The sequence below is a fragment of the Salvelinus fontinalis genome, unplaced genomic scaffold, assembly GCF_029448725.1.
Source record: "Salvelinus fontinalis isolate EN_2023a unplaced genomic scaffold, ASM2944872v1 scaffold_1817, whole genome shotgun sequence".
NCBI classification, from domain to species: domain Eukaryota; kingdom Metazoa; phylum Chordata; class Actinopteri; order Salmoniformes; family Salmonidae; genus Salvelinus; species Salvelinus fontinalis.
The window spans coordinates 1-27,089 of NW_026602026.1; the positions used below are offsets into that span (position 1 = coordinate 1).

Here is a 27,089-nt window from a genome sequence, read left to right on the forward strand (position 1 = left end):
TGAGACCAAGGTGTCTTTATTTAGACAGGGAGTCAATGCTGAGACCAAGGTGTCTTTATTTAGACAGGGAGTCAATGCTGAGACCAAGGTGTCTTTATTTAGACAGGGAGTCAATGCAGAGACCAAGGTGTCTTTATTTAGACAGGGAGTCAATGCTGAGACCAAGGTGTCTTTATTTAGACGGGGAGTCAATGCTGAGACCAAGGTGTCTTTAGACAGGGAGTCAATGCTGAGACCAAGGTGTCTATATTTAGACAGGGAGTCAATGCGGAGACCAAGGTGTCTTTATTTAGACAGGGAGTCAATGCTGAGACCAAGGTGTCTTTATTTAGACAGGGAGTCAATGCTGAGACCAAGGTGTCTTTATTTAGACAGGGAGTCAATGCTGAGACCAAGGTGTCTTTATTTAGACAGGGAGTCAATGCTGAGACCAAGGTGTCTTTATTTAGACAGGGAGTCAATGCTGAGACCAAGGTGTCTTTATTTAGACAGGGAGTCAATGCTGAGACCAAGGTGCCTTTATTTAGACAGGGAGTCAATGCTGAGACCAATATCTCTGTTCCAGATGAGTCATCATGAAAACATTTGTCGAGGCAAAAAATGACAGACAGTAGTCCCAAAAGTGATCTAAATAGAACTGAATTTATTGAACATTAAAAATTTACTTCAAATAGGATTGAATTTACCGGCCGATCCTGTACTGTAGGCATCATGTCATGAGGTCACATCTCCGCTTTTCATTTGAAGTTTCATTTCCTTTTCCCATGTTTGGAACAATCGCAAAGACATTGGCAACTTTGCATTTGTAGTCAATTTGGTAAAAAAAAACAAGCGTTTCCAGGACAACATTAATATAATGATGGTTTTGGGAAAACAGCTAAGGAGATTTAATGATGCTCCTAACAAAGGTTTTATCGATGAACTGAGTCTTAAGATGCTCCTGAAAACTAACCAGGAGATGTAATCATTCACCAAACACTGGCAAACTAAAACAAGTGATCAGTAACCATAACAACCGTCATCCGTAACCATAACAGAACACACAAACCTGAGATCGGTAACCATAACAGAACATACAGATGATACGGAACAGAGACGTGACAACAGACCTGGGACCAGTTGGTTCTGTGTTTCAGTCTCTCTGGGTCTCCTGTTCTCTCACCCAGAGGATTACGGTTGTATCCTAGGACCAGTTGGTTCTGTGTTTCAGTCTCTCTGGGTCTCCTGTTCTCTCACCCAGAGGATTACGGTTGTATCCTAGGACCAGTTGGTTCTGTGTTTCAGTCTCTCTGGGTCTCCTGTTCTCTCACCCAGAGGATTACGGTTGTATCCTAGGACCAGTTGGTTCTGTGTTTCAGTCTCTCTGGGTCTCCTGTTCTCTCACCCAGAGGATTATGGTTGAATCCTAGGACCAGTTGGTTCTGTGTTTCAGTCTCTCTGGGTCTCCTGTTCTTTCACCCAGAGGATTATGGTTGTATCCTGGGACCAGTTGGTTCTGTGTTTCAGTCTCTCTGGGTCTCCTGTTCTCTTACCCAGAGGATTATGGTTGTATCCTAGGACCAGTTGGTTCTGTGTTTCAGTCTCTCTGGGTCTCCTGTTCTCTCACCCAGAGGATTATGGTTGTATCCTAGGACCAGTTGGTTCTGTGTTTCAGTCTCTCTGGGTCTCCTGTTCTCTCACCCAGAGGATTACGGTTGTATCCTAGGACCAGTTGGCTCTGTGTTTCAGTCTCTCTGGGTCTCCTGTTCTCTCACCCAGAGGATTATGGTTGAATCCTAGGACCAGTTGGTTCTGTGTTTCAGTCTCTCTGGGTCTCCTGTTCTCTCACCCAGACGATTATGGTTGTATCCTAGGACCAGTTGGTTCTGTGTTTCAGTCTCTCTGGGTCTCCTGTTCTCTCACCCAGAGGATTACGGTTGTATCCTAGGACCAGTTGGCTCTGTGTTTCAGTCTCTCTGGGTCTCCTGTTCTCTCACCCAGAGGATTATGGTTGAATCCTAGGACCAGTTGGTTCTGTGTTTCAGTCTCTCTGGGTCTCCTGTTCTCTCACCCAGAGGATTATGGTTGTATCCTAGGACCAGTTGGTTCTGTGTTTCAGTCTCTCTGGGTCTCCTGTTCTCTCACCCAGAGGATTATAGTTGTATCCTAGGACCAGTTGGTTCTGTGTTTCAGTCTCTCTGGGTCTCCTGTTCTCTCACCCAGAGGATTACGGTTGTATCCTAGGACCAGTTGGCTCTGTGTTTCAGTCTCTCTGGGTCTCCTGTTCTCTCACCCAGAGGATTATGGTTGTATCCTAGGACCAGTTGGCTCTGTGTTTCAGTCTCTCTGGGTCTCCTGTTCTCTCACCCAGAGGATTATGGTTGTATCCTAGGACCAGTTGGTTCTGTGTTTCAGTCTCTCTGGGTCTCCTGTTCTCTCAACCAGAGGATTACGGTTGTATCCTAGAACCAGTTACTTAGTTAGTTAACCTCCCTGCTAGAGGCATCTCTCCCCCCCTCCCTGCTAGAGGCACCTCTCTCTCCCTCCCTGCTAGAGGCACCTCTCTCTCCCTCCCTGCTAGAGGCACCTCTCTCTCTCTCCCTGCTAGAGGCACCTCTCTCTCTCTCCCTGCTAGAGGCACCTCTCTCTCCCTCCCTGCTAGAGGCACCTCTCTCTCCCTCCCTGCTAGAGGCACCTCTCTCTCCCTCCCTGCTAGAGGCACCTCTCTCTCTCTCCCTGCTAGAGGCACCTCTCTCTCTCTCCCTGCTAGAGGCACCTCTCTCTCTCCCTCCCTGCTAGAGGCACCTCTCTCTCTCTCTCCCTGCTAGAGGCACCTCTCTCTCCCTCCCTGCTAGAGGCACCTCTCTCTCTCTCTCTCCCTGCTAGAGGCACCTCTCTCTCTCCCTCCCTGCTAGAGGCACCTCTCTCTCCCTGCTAGAGGCACCTCTCTCTCCCTGCTAGAGGCACCTCTCTCTCCCTGCTAGAGGCACCTCTCTCCAACCTCTCACACTTCATCAGCTCCGATTAATAAAGTAGTTTAAAAAAATGACTTTTCTGCTTTTCTCCCCCTCACTCAGATCGGGTCTGGATCCAACCAGGTCTATATGGAACGGGTCTAGTTGTCCTCGGATCAGGTCTCTATATTAAACAAAATAATTTATGCACTTCGGGTCTGGGTGGGACCCGTGAAGGGCTGTGATTGGCTAGATGCCTCTTCAATCTCTGGCATCACCACGGTGATGAGGTCTGAGGGGCTGTGATTGGCTAGATGCTTCTTCACTTTCTGGCATCACCACGGTGACGATGGGCTCTGATTGGATAGTTGCCTCTTTGCCCTCTGGTGTCCCAACTGTGACGAGGGCGGGGCCTGGGCAACGCGGCTCTGGAAGAGGGTCAGCTGATCGAGCAGTGGGAGGGGCATGTCTCTGATGACCAATGGAAGGTCTTCATGGAGCAGAGGGTAGATGACCACACTGAGGGCCGGACGCTCCACAGAGAAGCTAGAGGAAGGAGAGGAACCATCATTACTACTACTACCATTAGGACTACTATAGGAGAGGGACCATCATTACTACTACTACCATTAGGACTACTATAGGAGAGGGACCATCATTACTACTACTGCCATTAGGACTACTATAGGAGAGGGACCATCATTACTACTACTACCATTAGGACTACTATAGGAGAGGGACCATCATTACTACTACTACCATTAGGACTACTATAGGAGAGGGACCATCATTACTACTACTACCATTAGGACAGGGACTACCACTACTACCACTACTATCATTACTAGAGGAAGGAGAGGAACCATTAGGAGAGGGACTACCATTACTAGAGGAGAGGGACCATTAGGACTACTATAGGAGAGGGACTACCATTAGGACTACTATAGGAGAGGGACTACCATTAGGACTACTATAGGAGAGGGACCATCATTACTACTACTACCATTAGGACTACTATAGGAGAGGGACTACCATTAGGACTACTATAGGAGAGGGACCATCATTACTACTACTACCATTAGGACTACTATAGGAGAGGGACCATCATTACTACTACTACCATTAGGACTACTATAGGAGAGGAACCATCATTACTACTACTACCATTAGGACTACTATAGGAGAGGGACCATCATTACTACTACTACCATTAGGACTACTATAGGAGAGGGACCATCATTACTACTACTACCATTAGGACTACTATAGGAGAGGAACCATCATTACTACTACTGCCATTAGGACTACTATAGGAGAGGGACCATCATTACTACTACTACCATTAGGACTACTATAGGAGAGGGACCATCATTACTACTACTACCATTAGGACTACTATAGGAGAGGGACCACCATTACTACTACTACCATTAGGACTACTATAGGAGAGGAACCATCATTACTACTACTACCATTAGGACTACTATAGGAGAGGAACCATCATTACTACTACTGCCATTAGGACTACTATAGGAGAGGAACCATCATTACTACTACTACCATTAGGACTACTATAGGAGAGGAACCATCATTACTACTACTACCATTAGGACTACTATAGGAGAGGGACCATCATTACTACTACTACCATTAGGACTACTATAGGAGAGGGACCACCATTACTACTACTACCATTAGGATTACTATAGGAGAGGGACCATCATTACTACTACTACCATTAGGACTACTATAGGAGAGGGACCATCATTACTACTACTACCATTAGGACTACTATAGGAGAGGAACCATCATTACTACTACTACCACTAGGACTACTATAGGAGAGGGACCATCATTACTACTACTACCATTAGGACTACTATAGGAGAGGGACCATCATTACTACTACTACCACTAGGACTACTATAGGAGAGGGACCATCATTACTACTACTACCATTAGGACTACTATAGGAGAGGGACCATCATTACTACTACTACCATTAGGACTACTATAGGAGAGGGACCATCATTACTACTACTACCACTAGGACTACTATAGGAGAGGGACCATCATTACTACTACTACCATTAGGACTACTATAGGAGAGGGACCACCATTACTACTACTACCATTAGGACTACTATAGGAGAGGGACCATCATTACTACTACTACCATTAGGACTACTATAGGAGAGGGACCATCATTACTACTACTACCACTAGGACTACTATAGGAGAGGGACCATCATTACTACTACTACCATTAGGACTACTATAGGAGAGGGACCATCATTACTACTACTACCATTAGGACTACTATAGGAGAGGGACCACCATTACTACTACTACCATTAGGACTACTATAGGAGAGGGACCATCATTACTACTACTACCATTAGGACTACTATAGGAGAGGGACCATCATTACTACTACTACCATTAGGACTACTATAGGAGAGGGACCATCATTACTACTACTACCACTAGGACTACTATAGGAGAGGAACCATCATTACTACTACTACCACTAGGACTACTATAGGAGAGGGACCATCATTACTACTACTACCATTAGGACTACTATAGGAGAGGGACCATCATTACTTCTACTACCATTAGGACTACTATAGGAGAGGGACCATCATTACTACTACTACCATTAGGACTACTATAGGAGAGGGACCATCATTACTACTACTACCATTAGGACTACTATAGGAGAGGAACCATCATTACTACTACTACCATTAGGACTACTATAGGAGAGGGACCATCATTACTACTACTACCATTAGGACTACTATAGGAGAGGGACCACCATTACTACTACTACCACTAGGACTACTATAGGAGAGGGCCCATCATTACTACTACTACCATTAGGACTACTATAGGAGAGGGACCATCATTACTACTACTACCACTAGGACTACTATAGGAGAGGGACCATCATTACTACTACTACCACTAGGGCTACTATAGGAGAGGAACCACCATTACTACTACTACCATTAGGACTACTATAGGAGAGGGACCATCATTACTACTACTACCACTAGGGCTACTATAGGAGAGGAACCACCATTACTACTACTACCATTAGGACTACTATAGGAGAGGGACCATCATTACTACTACTACCATTAGGACTACTATAGGAGAGGAACCATCATTACTACTACTACCATTAGGACTACTATAGGAGAGGGACCATCATTACTACTACTACCATTAGGACTACTATAGGAGAGGGACCATCATTACTACTACTACCATTAGGACTACTATAGGAGAGGGACCATCATTACTACTACTACCATTAGGACTACTATAGGAGAGGGACCATCATTACTACTACTACCATTAGGACTACTATAGGAGAGGGACCATCATTACTACTACTACCACTAGGACTACTATAGGAGAGGGACCATCATTACTACTACTACCATTAGGACTACTATAGGAGAGGGACCATCATTACTACTACTACCATTAGGACTACTATAGGAGAGGGACCATCATTACTACTACTACCACTAGGACTACTATAGGAGAGGGACCATCATTACTACTACTACCATTAGGACTACTATAGGAGAGGGACCATCATTACTACTACTACCATTAGGACTACTATAGGAGAGGGACCATCATTACTACTACTACCACTAGGACTACTATAGGAGAGGGACCATCATTACTACTACTACCATTAGGACTACTATAGGAGAGGGACCATCATTACTACTACTACCATTAGGACTACTATAGGAGAGGGACCATCATTACTACTACTACCATTAGGACTACTATAGGAGAGGAACCATCATTACTACTACTACCATTAGGACTACTATAGGAGAGGAACCATCATTACTACTACTACCATTAGGACTACTATAGGAGAGGGACCATCATTACTACTATTACCATTAGGACTACTATAGGAGAGGGACCATCATTACTACTACTACCATTAGGACTACTATAGGAGAGGGACCATCATTACTACTACTACCATTAGGACTACTATAGGAGAGGGCCCATCATTACTACTACTACCATTAGGACTACTATAGGAGAGGGCCCATCATTACTACTACTACCATTAGGACTACTATAGGAGAGGGCCCATCATTACTACTACTACCATTAGGACTACTATAGGAGAGGGACCATCATTACTACTACTACCATTAGGACTACTATAGGAGAGGGACCATCATTACTACTACTACCACTAGGGCTACTATAGGAGAGGGACCATCATTACTACTACTACCAGTAGGACTACTATAGGAGAGGGACCACCATTACTACTACTACCACTAGGACTACTATAGGAGAGAGACCACCATTACTACTACTACCATTAGGACTACTATAGGAGAGGGACCATCATTACTACTACCATTAGGACTACTATAGGAGAGGGACCATCATTACTACTACTACCATTAGGACTACTATAGGAGAGGGACCACCATTACTACTACTACCATTAGGACTACTATAGGAGAGGGACCATCATTACTACTACTACCATTAGGACTACTATAGGAGAGGGACCATCATTACTACTACTACCATTAGGACTACTATAGGAGAGGGACCACCATTACTACTACTACCATTAGGATTACTATAGGAGAGGGACCATCATTACTACTACTACCATTAGGACTACTATAGGAGAGGGACCATCATTACTACTACTACCATTAGGACTACTATAGGAGAGGAACCATCATTACTACTACTACCACTAGGACTACTATAGGAGAGGGACCATCATTACTACTACTACCATTAGGACTACTATAGGAGAGGGACCATCATTACTACTACTACCACTAGGACTACTATAGGAGAGGGACCATCATTACTACTACTACCATTAGGACTACTATAGGAGAGGGACCATCATTACTACTACTACCATTAGGACTACTATAGGAGAGGGACCATCATTACTACTACTACCACTAGGACTACTATAGGAGAGGGACCATCATTACTACTACTACCATTAGGACTACTATAGGAGAGGGACCACCATTACTACTACTACCATTAGGACTACTATAGGAGAGGGACCATCATTACTACTACTACCATTAGGACTACTATAGGAGAGGGACCATCATTACTACTACTACCACTAGGACTACTATAGGAGAGGGACCATCATTACTACTACTACCATTAGGACTACTATAGGAGAGGGACCATCATTACTACTACTACCATTAGGACTACTATAGGAGAGGGACCACCATTACTACTACTACCATTAGGACTACTATAGGAGAGGGACCATCATTACTACTACTACCACTAGGACTACTATAGGAGAGGGACCATCATTACTACTACTACCATTAGGACTACTATAGGAGAGGGCCCATCATTACTACTACTACCATTAGGACTACTATAGGAGAGGGACCATCATTACTACTACTACCATTAGGACTACTATAGGAGAGGGACCATCATTACTACTACTACCACTAGGACTACTATAGGAGAGGGACCATCATTACTACTACTACCATTAGGACTACTATAGGAGAGGGACCATCATTACTTCTACTACCATTAGGACTACTATAGGAGAGGGACCATCATTACTACTACTACCATTAGGACTACTATAGGAGAGGGACCATCATTACTACTACTACCATTAGGACTACTATAGGAGAGGGACCATCATTACTACTACTACCATTAGGACTACTATAGGAGAGGGACCATCATTACTACTACTACCATTAGGACTACTATAGGAGAGGGACCATCATTACTACTACTACCATTAGGACTACTATAGGAGAGGGACCACCATTACTACTACTACCATTAGGACTACTATAGGAGAGGGACCATCATTACTACTACTACCATTAGGACTACTATAGGAGAGGGACCATCATTACTACTACTACCATTAGGACTACTATAGGAGAGGGACCATCATTACTACTACTACCACTAGGACTACTATAGGAGAGGGACCATCATTACTACTACTACCATTAGGACTACTATAGGAGAGGGACCATCATTACTACTACTACCATTAGGACTACTATAGGAGAGGGACCATCATTACTACTACTACCATTAGGACTACTATAGGAGAGGGACCATCATTACTACTACTACCATTAGGACTACTATAGGAGAGGGACCATCATTACTACTACTACCATTAGGACTACTATAGGAGAGGGACCATCATTACTACTACTACCATTAGGACTACTATAGGAGAGGGCCCATCATTACTACTACTACCATTAGGACTACTATAGGAGAGGGACCATCATTACTACTACTACCATTAGGACTACTATAGGAGAGGGACCATCATTACTACTACTACCATTAGGACTACTATAGGAGAGGGACCATCATTACTACTACTACCATTAGGACTACTATAGGAGAGGGACCATCATTACTACTACTACCATTAGGACTACTATAGGAGAGGAACCATCATTACTACTACTACCATTAGGACTACTATAGGAGAGGGACCATCATTACTACTACTACCACTAGGACTACTATAGGAGAGGGACCATCATTACTACTACTACCACTAGGACTACTATAGGAGAGGGACCATCATTACTACTACTACCATTAGGACTACTATAGGAGAGGGACCATCATTACTACTACTACCACTAGGACTACTATAGGAGAGGGACCATCATTACTACTACTACCATTAGGACTACTATAGGAGAGGGACCACCATTACTACTACTACCATTAGGATTACTATAGGAGAGGGACCATCATTACTACTACTACCATTAGGACTACTATAGGAGAGGGACCATCATTACTACTACTACCATTAGGACTACTATAGGAGAGGAACCATCATTACTACTACTACCACTAGGACTACTATAGGAGAGGGACCATCATTACTACTACTACCATTAGGACTACTATAGGAGAGGGACCATCATTACTACTACTACCACTAGGACTACTATAGGAGAGGGACCATCATTACTACTACTACCATTAGGACTACTATAGGAGAGGGACCATCATTACTACTACTACCATTAGGACTACTATAGGAGAGGGACCATCATTACTACTACTACCACTAGGACTACTATAGGAGAGGGACCATCATTACTACTACTACCATTAGGACTACTATAGGAGAGGGACCACCATTACTACTACTACCATTAGGACTACTATAGGAGAGGGACCATCATTACTACTACTACCATTAGGACTACTATAGGAGAGGGACCATCATTACTACTACTACCACTAGGACTACTATAGGAGAGGGACCATCATTACTACTACTACCATTAGGACTACTATAGGAGAGGGACCATCATTACTACTACTACCATTAGGACTACTATAGGAGAGGGACCACCATTACTACTACTACCATTAGGACTACTATAGGAGAGGGACCATCATTACTACTACTACCATTAGGACTACTATAGGAGAGGGACCATCATTACTACTACTACCATTAGGACTACTATAGGAGAGGGACCATCATTACTACTACTACCACTAGGACTACTATAGGAGAGGAACCATCATTACTACTACTACCACTAGGACTACTATAGGAGAGGGACCATCATTACTACTACTACCATTAGGACTACTATAGGAGAGGGACCATCATTACTTCTACTACCATTAGGACTACTATAGGAGAGGGACCATCATTACTACTACTACCATTAGGACTACTATAGGAGAGGGACCATCATTACTACTACTACCATTAGGACTACTATAGGAGAGGAACCATCATTACTACTACTACCATTAGGACTACTATAGGAGAGGGACCATCATTACTACTACTACCATTAGGACTACTATAGGAGAGGGACCACCATTACTACTACTACCACTAGGACTACTATAGGAGAGGGCCCATCATTACTACTACTACCATTAGGACTACTATAGGAGAGGGACCATCATTACTACTACTACCACTAGGACTACTATAGGAGAGGGACCATCATTACTACTACTACCACTAGGGCTACTATAGGAGAGGAACCACCATTACTACTACTACCATTAGGACTACTATAGGAGAGGGACCATCATTACTACTACTACCACTAGGGCTACTATAGGAGAGGAACCACCATTACTACTACTACCATTAGGACTACTATAGGAGAGGGACCATCATTACTACTACTACCATTAGGACTACTATAGGAGAGGAACCATCATTACTACTACTACCATTAGGACTACTATAGGAGAGGGACCATCATTACTACTACTACCATTAGGACTACTATAGGAGAGGGACCATCATTACTACTACTACCATTAGGACTACTATAGGAGAGGGACCATCATTACTACTACTACCATTAGGACTACTATAGGAGAGGGACCATCATTACTACTACTACCATTAGGACTACTATAGGAGAGGGACCATCATTACTACTACTACCACTAGGACTACTATAGGAGAGGGACCATCATTACTACTACTACCATTAGGACTACTATAGGAGAGGGACCATCATTACTACTACTACCATTAGGACTACTATAGGAGAGGGACCATCATTACTACTACTACCACTAGGACTACTATAGGAGAGGGACCATCATTACTACTACTACCATTAGGACTACTATAGGAGAGGGACCATCATTACTACTACTACCATTAGGACTACTATAGGAGAGGGACCATCATTACTACTACTACCACTAGGACTACTATAGGAGAGGGACCATCATTACTACTACTACCATTAGGACTACTATAGGAGAGGGACCATCATTACTACTACTACCATTAGGACTACCATAGGAGAGGGACCATCATTACTACTACTACCATTAGGACTACTATAGGAGAGGAACCATCATTACTACTACTACCATTAGGACTACTATAGGAGAGGAACCATCATTACTACTACTACCATTAGGACTACTATAGGAGAGGGACCATCATTACTACTATTACCATTAGGACTACTATAGGAGAGGGACCATCATTACTACTACTACCATTAGGACTACTATAGGAGAGGGACCATCATTACTACTACTACCATTAGGACTACTATAGGAGAGGGCCCATCATTACTACTACTACCATTAGGACTACTATAGGAGAGGGCCCATCATTACTACTACTACCATTAGGACTACTATAGGAGAGGGCCCATCATTACTACTACTACCATTAGGACTACTATAGGAGAGGGACCATCATTACTACTACTACCATTAGGACTACTATAGGAGAGGGACCATCATTACTACTACTACCACTAGGGCTACTATAGGAGAGGGACCATCATTACTACTACTACCAGTAGGACTACTATAGGAGAGGGACCACCATTACTACTACTACCACTAGGACTACTATAGGAGAGAGACCACCATTACTACTACTACCATTAGGACTACTATAGGAGAGGGACCATCATTACTACTACCATTAGGACTACTATAGGAGAGGGACCATCATTACTACTACTACCATTAGGACTACTATAGGAGAGGGACCACCATTACTACTACTACCATTAGGACTACTATAGGAGAGGGACCATCATTACTACTACTACCATTAGGACTACTATAGGAGAGGGACCATCATTACTACTACTACCATTAGGACTACTATAGGAGAGGGACCACCATTACTACTACTACCATTAGGATTACTATAGGAGAGGGACCATCATTACTACTACTACCATTAGGACTACTATAGGAGAGGGACCATCATTACTACTACTACCATTAGGACTACTATAGGAGAGGAACCATCATTACTACTACTACCACTAGGACTACTATAGGAGAGGGACCATCATTACTACTACTACCATTAGGACTACTATAGGAGAGGGACCATCATTACTACTACTACCACTAGGACTACTATAGGAGAGGGACCATCATTACTACTACTACCATTAGGACTACTATAGGAGAGGGACCATCATTACTACTACTACCATTAGGACTACTATAGGAGAGGGACCATCATTACTACTACTACCACTAGGACTACTATAGGAGAGGGACCATCATTACTACTACTACCATTAGGACTACTATAGGAGAGGGACCACCATTACTACTACTACCATTAGGACTACTATAGGAGAGGGACCATCATTACTACTACTACCATTAGGACTACTATAGGAGAGGGACCATCATTACTACTACTACCACTAGGACTACTATAGGAGAGGGACCATCATTACTACTACTACCATTAGGACTACTATAGGAGAGGGACCATCATTACTACTACTACCATTAGGACTACTATAGGAGAGGGACCACCATTACTACTACTACCATTAGGACTACTATAGGAGAGGGACCATCATTACTACTACTACCACTAGGACTACTATAGGAGAGGGACCATCATTACTACTACTACCATTAGGACTACTATAGGAGAGGGCCCATCATTACTACTACTACCATTAGGACTACTATAGGAGAGGGACCATCATTACTACTACTACCATTAGGACTACTATAGGAGAGGGACCATCATTACTACTACTACCATTAGGACTACTATAGGAGAGGGACCATCATTACTACTACTACCATTAGGACTACTATAGGAGAGGGACCATCATTACTACTACTACCATTAGGACTACTATAGGAGAGGGACCATCATTACTACTACTACCATTAGGACTACTATAGGAGAGGGACCATCATTACTACTACTACCATTAGGACTACTATAGGAGAGGGACCATCATTACTACTACTACCATTAGGACTACTATAGGAGAGGGACCATCATTACTACTATTACCATTAGGACTACTATAGGAGAGGGACCATCATTACTACTACTACTACCATTAGGACTACTATAGGAGAGGGACCATCATTACTACTACTACCATTAGGACTACTATAGGAGAGGGACCATCATTACTACTACTACCATTAGGACTACTATAGGAGAGGGACCATCATTACTACTACTACCATTAGGACTACTATAGGAGAGGGACCACCATTACTACTACTACCATTAGGACTACTATAGGAGAGGGACCATCATTACTACTACTACCATTAGGACTACTATAGGAGAGGGACCATCATTACTACTACTACCATTAGGACTACTATAGGAGAGGGACCATCATTACTACTACTACCATTAGGACTACTATAGGAGAGGGACCATCATTACTACTACTACCATTAGGACTACTATAGGAGAGGGACCATCATTACTACTACTACCATTAGGACTACTATAGGAGAGGGCCGGACGCTCCACAGAGAAACTAGAGGAAGGAGAGGAACCATTAGGAGAGGGACTACCATTACTACCACTACTATCATTACTAGAGGAAGGAGAGGAACCATCATTACTACTACTACCACTAGGACAGGGACTACCACTACTACCACTACTATCATTACTAGAGGAAGGAGAGGAACCATTAGGAGAGGGACTACCACTACTACCACTACTATCATTACTAGAGGAAGGAGAGGAACCATCATTACTACTACTACCACTAGGACAGGGACTACCACTACTACCACTACTATCATTACTAGAGGAAGGAGAGGAACCATTAGGAGAGGGACTACCATTACTAGAGGAGAGGGACCATTAGGACTACTATAGGAGAGGGACTACCATTAGGACTACTATAGGAGAGGGACTACCATTAGGACTACTATAGGAGAGGGACTACCATTAGGACTACTATAGGAGAGGGACTACCATTAGGACTACTATAGGAGAGGGACTACCATTAGGACTACTATAGGAGAGGGACTACCATTAGGACTACTATAGGAGAGGGACTACCATTAGGACTACTATAGGAGAGGGACTACCATTAGGACTACTATAGGAGAGGGACTACCATTAGGACTACTATAGGAGAGGGACTACCATTAGGACTACTATAGGAGAGGAACCACCATTAGGACTACTATAGGAGAGGGAGTACCATTAGGACTACTATAGGAGAGGGACCATTAGGACTACTATAGGAGAGGGACCATTAGGACTACTATAGGAGAGGAACCATTAGGACTACTATAGGAGAGGGAGTACCATTTGGACTACTATAGGAGACGAAGTACCATTAGGACTACTATAGGAGAGGAAGTACCATTAGGACTACTATAGGAGAGGGACCATTAGGACTACTATAGGAGAGGGACCATTAGGACTACTATAGGAGAGGAACCATTAGGACTACTATAGGAGAGGGAGTACCATTAGGACTACTATAGGAGAGGGACCATTAGGACTACTATAGGAGAGGGACTACCATTAGGACTACTATAGGAGAGGGACTACCATTAGGACTACTATAGGAGAGGGACTACCATTAGGACTACTATAGGAGAGGAACCATTAGGACTACTATAGGAGAGGGACCATTAGGACTACTAGAGGAGAGGGACTACCATTAGGACTACTATAGGAGAGGGACTACCATTAGGACTACTATAGGAGAGGGACCATTAGGACTACTATAGGAGAGGGACTACCATTAGGACTACTATAGGAGAGGGACTACCATTAGGACTACTATAGGAGAGGGACTACCATTAGGCCTACTATAGGAGAGGAACCATTAGGACTACTATAGGAGAGGGACCATTAGGACTACTATAGGAGAGGGACCATTAGGACTACTATAGGAGAGGGAGTACCATTAGGACTACTATAGGAGAGGGACCATTAGGACTACTATAGGAGAGGGACTACCATTAGGACTACTATAGGAGAGGGACTACCATTAGGACTACTATAGGAGAGGGACTACCATTAGGACTACTATAGGAGAGGGACTACCATTAGGACTACTATAGGAGAGGAACCATTAGGACTACTATAGGAGAGGGACCATTAGGACTACTAGAGGAGAGGGACTACCATTAGGACTACTATAGGAGAGGGACTACCATTAGGACTACTATAGGAGAGGGACCATTAGGACTACTATAGGAGAGGGACTACCATTAGGACTACTATAGGAGAGGGACTACCATTAGGACTACTATAGGAGAGGGACTACCATTAGGACTACTATAGGAGAGGAACCATTAGGACTACTATAGGAGAGGGACCATTAGGACTACTATAGGAGAGGGACCATTAGGACTACTATAGGGGAGGGACTACCATTAGGACTACTATAGGAGAGGGACCATTAGGACTACTATAGGAGAGGGACCATTAGGACTACTATAGGAGAGGGACCATTAGGACTACTAGAGGAGAGGGACTACCATTAGGACTACTATAGGAGAGGGACTACCATTAGGACTACTATAGGAGAGGGACTACCATTAGGACTACTATAGGAGAGGGACCATTAGGACTACTATAGGAGAGGGACCATTAGGACTACTATAGGAGAGGGACCATTAGGACTACTATAGGAGAGGGACCACCATTAGGACTACTATAGGAGAGGGAGTACCATTAGGACTACTATAGGAGAGGGAGTACCATTAGGACTACTATAGGAGAGGGACCACCATTAGGACTACTATAGGAGAGGGACCATTAGGACTACTATAGGAGAGGGACCATTAGGAATACTATAGGAGAGGGACTACCATTAGGACTACTATAGGAGAGGGACCATTAGGACTACTATAGGAGAGGAACCATTAGGACTACTATAGGAGAGGGAGTACCATTAGGACTACTATAGGAGAGGGAGTACCATTAGGACTACTATAGGAGAGGGACCATTAGGACTACTATAGGAGAGGGACTACCATTAGGACTACTATAGGAGAGGGACTACCATTAGGACTACTATAGGAGAGGGACCACCATTAGGACTACTATAGGAGAGGGACCATTAGGAATACTATAGGAGAGGGACTACCATTAGGACTACTATAGGAGAGGGACCATTAGGACTACTATAGGAGAGGTACCATTAGGACTACTATAGGAGAGGGAGTACCATTAGGACTACTATAGGAGAGGGAGTACCATTAGGACTACTATAGGAGAGGGACCATTAGGACTACTATAGGAGAGGGACTACCATTAGGACTACTATAGGAGAGGGACCACCATTAGGACTACTATAGGAGAGGGACCATTAGGACTACTATAGGAGAGGGAGTACCATTAGGACTACTATAGGAGAGGGACCATTAGGACTACTATAGGAGAGGGACTACCATTAGGACTACTATAGGAGAGGGACTACCATTAGGACTACTATAGGAGAGGGACTACCATTAGGACTACTATAGGAGAGGGACTACCATTAGGACTACTATAGGAGAGGAACCATTAGGACTACTATAGGAGAGGAACCATTAGGACTACTATAGGAGAAGGACCATTAGGACTACTAGAGGAGAGGGACTACCATTAGGACTACTATAGGAGAGGGACTACCATTAGGACTACTATAGGAGAGGGACCATTAGGACTACTATAGGAGAGGGACTACCATTAGGACTACTATAGGAGAGGGACTACCATTAGGACTACTATAGGAGAGGGACTACCATTAGGACTACTAAAGGAGAGGAACCATTAGGACTACTATAGGAGAGGGACCATTAGGACTACTAGAGGAGAGGGACTACCATTAGGACTACTAGAGGAGAGGGACTACCATTAGGACTACTATAGGAGAGGGACTACCATTAGGACTACTATAGGAGAGGGACTACCATTAGGACTACTATAGGAGAGGGACTACCATTAGGACTACTAGAGGAGAGGGACTACCATTAGGACTACTATAGGAGAGGGACTACCATTAGGACTACTATAGGAGAGGGACTACCATTAGGACTACTATAGGAGAGGGACCATTAGGACTACTATAGGAGAGGGACCATTAGGACTACTATAGGAGAGGGACCATTAGGACTACTATAGGAGAGGGACCACCATTAGGACTACTATAGGAGAGGGAGTACCATTAGGACTACTATAGGAGAGGGAGTACCATTAGGACTACTATAGGAGAGGGACCACCATTAGGACTACTATAGGAGAGGGACCATTAGGACTACTATAGGAGAGGGACCATTAGGAATACTATAGGAGAGGGACTACCATTAGGACTACTATAGGAGAGGGACCATTAGGACTACTATAGGAGAGGAACCATTAGGACTACTATAGGAGAGGGAGTACCATTAGGACTACTATAGGAGAGGGAGTACCATTAGGACTACTATAGGAGAGGGACCATTAGGACTACTATAGGAGAGGGACTACCATTAGGACTACTATAGGAGAGGGACTACCATTAGGACTACTATAGGAGAGGGAGTACCATTAGGACTACTATAGGAGAGGGACCACCATTAGGACTACTATAGGAGAGGGACCATTAGGAATACTATAGGAGAGGGACTACCATTAGGACTACTATAGGAGAGGGACCATTAGGACTACTATAGGAGAGGAACCATTAGGACTACTATAGGAGAGGGAGTACCATTAGGACTACTATAGGAGAGGGAGTACCATTAGGACTACTATAGGAGAGGGACCATTAGGACTACTATAGGAGAGGGACTACCATTAGGACTACTATAGGAGAGGGACCACCATTAGGACTACTATAGGAGAGGGACCATTAGGACTACTATAGGAGAGGGAGTACCATTAGGACTACTATAGGAGAGGGACCATTAGGACTACTATAGGAGAGGGACTACCATTAGGACTACTATAGGAGAGGGACTACCATTAGGACTACTATAGGAGAGGGACTACCATTAGGACTACTATAGGAGAGGGACTACCATTAGGACTACTATAGGAGAGGAACCATTAGGACTACTATAGGAGAGGGACCATTAGGACTACTAGAGGAGAGGGACTACCATTAGGACTACTATAGGAGAGGGACTACCATTAGGACTACTATAGGAGAGGGACCATTAGGACTACTATAGGAGAGGGACTACCATTAGGACTACTATAGGAGAGGGACTACCATTAGGACTACTATAGGAGAGGGACTACCATTAGGACTACTAAAGGAGAGGAACCATTAGGACTACTATAGGAGAGGGACCATTAGGACTACTAGAGGAGAGGGACTACCATTAGGACTACTATAGGAGAGGGACTACCATTAGGACTACTATAGGAGAGGGACTACCATTAGGACTACTATAGGAGAGGGACTACCATTAGGACTACTATAGGAGAGGGACTACCATTAGGACTACTATAGGAGAGGGACTACCATTAGGACTACTATAGGAGAGGGACTACCATTAGGACTACTATAGGAGAGGGACCACCATTAGGACTACTATAGGAGAGGGAGTACCATTAGGACTACTATAGGAGAGGGACCATTAGGACTACTATAGGAGAGGGACCACCATTAGGACTACTATAGGAGAGGGACCACCATTAGGACTACTATAGGAGAGGGACTACCATTAGGACTACTATAGGAGAGGGACTACCATTAGGACTACTATAGGAGAGGGACCATTAGGACTACTATAGGAGAGGGACCATTAGGACTACTATAGGAGAGGGACCATTAGGAATACTATAGGAGAGGGACTACCATTAGGACTACTATAGGAGAGGGACCATTAGGACTACTATAGGAGAGGGACCATTAGGACTACTATAGGAGAGGGACCATTAGGACTACTATAGGAGAGGGACCATTAGGACTACTATAGGAGAGGGACCATTAGGACTACTATAGGAGAGGAACCATTAGGACTACTATAGGAGAGGGACCATTAGGACTACTATAGGAGAGGGACCATTAGGACTACTATAGGGGAGGGACTACCATTAGGACTACTATAGGAGAGGGACCATTAGGACTACTATAGGAGAGGGACTACCATTAGGACTACTATAGGAGAGGGACTACCATTAGGACTACTATAGGAGAGGGACTACCATTAGGACTACTATAGGAGAGGGACTACCATTAGGACTACTATAGGAGAGGGACTACCATTAGGACTACTATAGGAGAGGAACCATTAGGACTACTATAGGAGAGGGACCATTAGGACTACTATAGGAGAGGGACCATTAGGACTACTATAGGAGAGGGACCATTAGGACTACTATAGGAGAGGAACCATTAGGACTACTATAGGAGAGGGACCATTAGGACAGGGCTTCATTACATAGAACTATCATTATATAGAACTACCATTATATAATCATTATATAGAACTATCATTATATAATCATTATATAGAACTATAATTATATATAACTATCATTACATAGAAATAACATTATATAGAACTATCATTATATAATCATTATATAGAAATAACATTATATAGAACTATCATTATATAATCATTATATGGAACAATCATTATATAGAACAATCCTCATATAGAACTATCCTCATATAGAACTATCATTACATAGAACTGTCATTACATAGAACTGTCATTACATAGAACTATCATTATATAGAACAATCATTATATAGAACAATCATTACATAGAACTATCATTACATAGAACTATCATTACATAGAACTATCATTACATAGAACTATCATTACATAGAACTATCATTACATAGAACTATCATTACATAGAACTATCATTACATAGAACTATCATTACATAGAACTATCATTATATAGAACTATCCTCATATAGAACTATCCTCATATAGAACTATCCTCATATAGAACTATCCTCATATAGAACTAACATTACATAAAACTATCATTATATAGAACTATCCTAATATAGAACTATCATTATATAGAATCACCATTACATAGAACTATCATTATATAGAACTATCATTATATAGAACTATCATTATATAATCATTACATAGAACTATCCTTATATAGAACTATCCTCATATAGAACTATCATTATATAGAACTATCCTGATATAGAACTATCATTATATAGAACTATCATTATATAGAACTATCATTATATAGAACTATCATTATATAGAACTATCCTCATATAGAACTATCATTACATAGAACTATCATTACATAAAACTATCATTACATAAAACTATCATTACATAATCATTACATAGAACTATCATTACATAGAACTATCATTATATATTACTATCCTCATATACAACTATCCTCATATAGAACTATCATTATATAGAACTATCATTACATAATCATTACATAGAACTATCATTACATAGAACTATCCTCATATAGAACTATCATTATATAAAACTATCCTCATATAGAACTATCATTATATAGAACTATCATTATATATTAGTATCCTCATATAGAGCTATCATTATATAGAACTATCCTCATATATAACTATCATTATATAATCATTATATAGAACTATCATTGTATAGAACTATCATTGTATAGAACTATCATTATATAGAACTATCATTATATAGAACTATCATTATATAATCATTATATAGAACTATCATTATATAGAACTATCATGACATAGAACTGTCATTATATAGAACTATCCTCATATAGAACTATCATTATATATTAGTATCATCATATAGAGCTATCATTATATAGAACTATCCTCATATAGAACTATCATTACATAGAACTATCATTATATAATCATTATATAGAACTATCATTATATAGAACTATCCTCATATAGAACTATCATTACATAGAACTATCATTATATAGAACTATCATTATATAGAACTATCATTATATAATCATTATATAGAACTATCATTATATAATCACTATATAGAACTATCATTATATAATCATTATATAGAACTATAATTATATAGAACTATAATTATATAGAACTATCATTATATAGAACTATCATTATATAATCATTATATAGAACTATCATTATATAGAACTATCATTATATAGTCATTATATAGAACTATCATTATATAATCATTATATAGAACTATCATTATATAGAACTATCATTATATAATCATTATATAGAACTATCATTATATAATCATTACATAGAACTATCATTATATAGAACTATCCTCATATAGAACTATCCTCATATAGAACTATCATTACATAGAACTATCATTACATAGAACTATCATTACATAGAACTATCCTCATATAGAACTATCATTATATAGAAATATCATTATATAATCACTATATAGAACTATCATTATATAATCATTATATAGAACTATAATTATATAGAACTATCATTATATAGAACTATCATTATATAGAACTATCATTATATAATCATTATATAGAACTATCATTATATAGAACTATCATTATATAATCATTATATAGAACTATCATTATATAGAACTATCATTATATAATCATTATATAGAACTATCATTATATAGAACTATCATTATATACTCATTATATAGAACTATCATTATATAATCATTACATAGAACTATCATTATATAGAACGATCCTTATATAGAACTATCATTATATAGAACTATCATTATATAGAACTATCATTACATAGAACTATCCTCATATAGAACTATCATTATATAATCATTAAATAATCATTATATAGAAATATCCTCATATAGAACTATCATTATATAGAACTATCCTCATATAGAACGATCCTTATATAGAACTATCATTATATAGAACTATCATTACATAGAACTATCATTACATAGAACTATCATTACATAGAACTATCCTCATATAGAACTATCATTATATAGAAATATCATTATATAATCACTATATAGAACTATCATTATATAATCATTATATAGAACTATAATTATATAGAACTATCATTATATAGAACTATCATTATATAGAACTATCATTATATAATCATTATATAGAACTATCATTATATAGAACTATCATTATATAATCATTATATAGAACTATCATTATATAGAACTATCATTATATACTCATTATATAGAACTATCATTATATAATCATTACATAGAACTATCATTATATAGAACGATCCTTATATAGAACTATCATTATATAGAACTATCATTACATAGAACTATCCTCATATAGAACTATCATTATATAATCATTAAATAATCATTATATAGAAATATCCTCATATAGAACTATCATTATATAGAACTATCATTACATAATCATTATATAGAACTATCATTATATAGAACTATCATTATATAGAACTATCATCATATTATCATTATATAGAACTATCCTCATATAGAACTACCATTATATAGAACTACCATTATATAGAACTATCATTACATAATCATTATATAGAACTATCATTATATAGAACTATCATTATATAATCATTAAATAGAACTATCATTATATAGAACTATCATTATATAATCATTATATAGAGCTATCATTATATAGAACTATCATTATATAATCATTATATAGAACTATCATTATGTAATCATTATATAGAACTATCATTATATAGAACTATCATTATATAGAACTATCATTATATAATCATTATATAGAACTATCATTATATAATCATTATATAGAACTATCATTATATAATCATTATATAGAACTATCATTATATAGAACTATCATTATATAAAACTATCCTCATATAGAACTATCATTATATAATCATTATATAGAACTATCCTCATATAGAACTATCATTATATAGAACTATCATTATATAATCATTATATAGAACTACCGGTCAGACAGAGAGACAGACTCACCGGTCAGACAGAGAGACAGACTCACCGGTCAGACAGAGAGACAGACTCACCGGTCAGACAGAGAGACAGACTCACCGGTCAGACAGAGAGAGACAGACTCACCGGTCAGACAGAGAGAGACAGACTCACCGGTCAGACAGAGAGACAGACTCACCGATCAGACAGAGAGAGACAGACTCACCGGTCAGACAGAGAGACAGACTCACCGGTCAGACAGAGAGACAGACTCACCGGTCAGACAGAGAGACAGACTCACCGGTCAGACAGAGAGACAGACTCACCGATCAGACAGAGAGACAGACTCACCGGTCAGACGGAGAGACAGACTCACCGATCTAGCAGTGTTTTCTGTAGCGCGCGACACGCCACCAGAGTTCCGCCCAAGAACATGTGACACACCATGACGTCACGGCAACACTCCATGAAGGTAACCACGGCAGCGGGGTGGAAGGTTCCGTTCCGCGAGATGAGACAGAGGCGGCGGAGACGAGAGCAGCATGACAACGCCTCCCAGAATGCACCGTTACACACCAGGTAGGGCTGCTCCAACCTACCCACACACACATTATATACAGTACCAGTCAAAAGTTCGGACACACCTCCTCATTCAAGGGTTTTTCTTTATTTTTACTATTTTCTACTTAGTAGAATAATAGTGAAGACATCAAAACTATGAAATAACACATATGGAATCATGTAGTAACCAAAAAAAGTGTTAAACAAATCAAAATATATTTTAGATTTGAGAATCTTCAAATTGCCACCCTTTGCCTTGATGACAGCTTTGCACACTCTTGGCATTCTCTCAACCAGCTTCATGAGGTAGTCACCTGGAATGCATTTCAGTTAACAGGTTTGCCTTATTAAAAGTTAAAATGTGGAATTTCTTTCCTTCTTAATGCGTTTGAGCCAATCAGTTGTGTTGTGACAAGGTAGGGGTGGTATACAGAAGAGAGCCATATTTGGTAAAAGACAGAGTCCATATTATGGCAAGAACAGGTTAAATTCAGCAAAGAGAAACGACAGTCCATCATTACTTTAAGACACGAAGGTCAGTCAATACGGAATATTTCAAGAACTTTAAAAGTTCCTTCAAGCTATATAATATATATAATGTGCATATATAATGTGTATAATAGTATATATATAATGTATTTAATGTGTATAATGTTTATAACAGTTTGTGGCTAATAAAGAACAGCAGTAAAGAACAGAAAGGCCCGTTTATATATATATATAATGTGTATATATTACGTATATAATGTGTATATATAATGTGTGTGTATATAATGTGTATATATAATGTGTATAATAGTATATATAATGTATATAATGTGTATATATAATGTGTATAATAGTATATATAATGTATATAATGTGTATAATAGTATATATAATGTATTTAATGTGTATAATGTTTATAACAGTTTGTGGCTAATAAAGAACAGCAGTAAAGAACAGAAAGGCCCGTTTATATATATATATATAATGTGTATAATGTATATATAATGTGTATAATGTATATTTAATGTGTATAATGTATATTTAATGTGTATAATGTATATTTAATGCGTATAATGTGTGTATAATGTATCTTTAATGTGTATAATGTATATTTAATGTGTATAATGTATCTAATGTGTATAATGTATCTAATGTGTATAATGTATCTAATGTGTATATGTGTATAACGTATATATAATGTGTATAATGTATAAATTGTGTATAATGTATCTAGTGTGTATATAATGTGTATAACGTGTATATATAATGTGTATAATGTATATCATGTGTATAACATATATAATGTGTATAACGTATATATAATGTGTATAATGTATATATAATGTGTATAACGTGTATATAATGTGTATAATGTATATATAATGTGTATAACGTATAAATAATGTGTATAATGTATCTAATGTGTATATAATGTGTATATGTGTATAATGTATATCATGTGTATAATGTATAAATTGTGTATAATGTATCTAATGTGTGTATAACGTGTATACAATGTGTATATAATGATTATAATGTGTATATAATGATTATAATGTGTATATAATGATTATAATGTGTATATATAATAGTAAATAATATAATAATGTATAGAACAGTTTGTGGCTAATAAAGAACATAAAGGCCTGTTGATGTATATATATATATATATATATCATGTATATTATAATATTGTAGTAATATAGTATTATAATATAGTAATACTTGTGTGCAGTTCCTCAGTGTGTATATGGTGTGTGTATGGTGTGTGTGTATGGTAGTGTGTAGTCTCACCGTAGCTGGGTGAGCTGGGTGCAGTTCCTCAGTGTGTCCAGCAGGGCGGCGCTGTAGTTCCAGGTCTTTAAGGACCCCAGGTTGGCCAGAGATAATGCCCGTAGGTCCCTGCAGTGTTCAGCCACCTGTACCAGCCCGGTCCCCTTCAGGACCCCCGGCAGCCCCGCCAGCGTCAGCCTCCGCAGCCCCCGGAAACCCCGCAGAGCGGCGACGTGCGTGTCCCCGACCCCGCGGGCGTTCACACACGTCCTCTGATCCACACACACCCTGGCGCAGGGCTCCAGACGCGGCAGGGCGGAGATGAAGCCCGGTCCTGTTAACTCCAGAACTTCCAGACAGGGGCAGCCGGCCAGCAGGGTACCCAGCCCAGAGGTGCCCTCCCTGGGGAGAGAGTCCTCGGAGCCTGGCCTGTAGGTCTGGAGCCCAACGCGGGACGGCTTCCTCAGCCCCAGCAGCAGCGAGGACGGGGACGGGGAAAGGGACGGTGTGTGTGAACCGTCCGACAGGGCGCAGGCGGGCAGCGCCAGCGACCTGAGGTGTGTGAGTTTGGCCAGGCTGGTACACAGGTGTGTGTTGGCCTCCAGGCCAGGAGTGTGTGTGTTGTCGTGGTGATAGTGCGTGTGTAACAGGTTGAGGTGTGACAGATTGGGACAGCCAATAACCAGCCGGCTCATCGCCTCGGCAACAAGCTCCTCCTCTCCCCGCGCTCTACTGCACTCTGGATAATTGGAGGTGTGGCCTATACCACTAAGATTCAAGCTGACCAATCGCGTCGAGTCTCTCACTCTGGTGCCAGTCAGTGATTGGATGACAGTTTGTCGTAACGTGGGGCAACGGGAGAAGTTCAGGTGCTTGGGAGCGTTGCTAAGAAGGACCCGTCCTAGCGACGTGGCGTCCAACCAGGAGCGTGGCAACTGCAGGGCTTCCAGGTCGCCATGCTGAACGAGGCTATGGGCCAATGAGGACGCAGAAGGCCAGTGGGCGGGGTTTGGACCAGGAACTGAAACCAGGAAGGAGCGGAGACGCTCCGGAACACGAACGCTGAACACAGCGAGGTAGAGGAGGAGTAGAGTCTGGTTCACCTAAACACACACACACACACACACACACACACACACACACA

At 40.7% G+C, this 27,089-nt stretch overlaps 1 protein-coding gene across 5 annotated transcripts; it reads right to left on the reverse strand.

Annotated features, from left to right (window-relative positions):
* Window positions 1-623: 623 nt before the first annotated feature.
* On the reverse strand, window positions 624-27,048 carry LOC129850099 (F-box/LRR-repeat protein 18-like; the record flags this gene model as incomplete). 5 transcript variants are annotated; one of them, XR_008758713.1, is given in 4 exon segments in its annotated part: window positions 624-2,848; window positions 2,901-3,479; window positions 24,000-24,218; window positions 25,967-27,048. XR_008758713.1 is itself a non-coding variant. In XM_055916674.1 (3 exon segments), coding segments are annotated over 3 exon segments (1,512 nt in total), but the record flags the coding sequence as incomplete, so codon positions are not given.
* Between the last annotated feature and the right edge of the window lie 41 nt (window positions 27,049-27,089).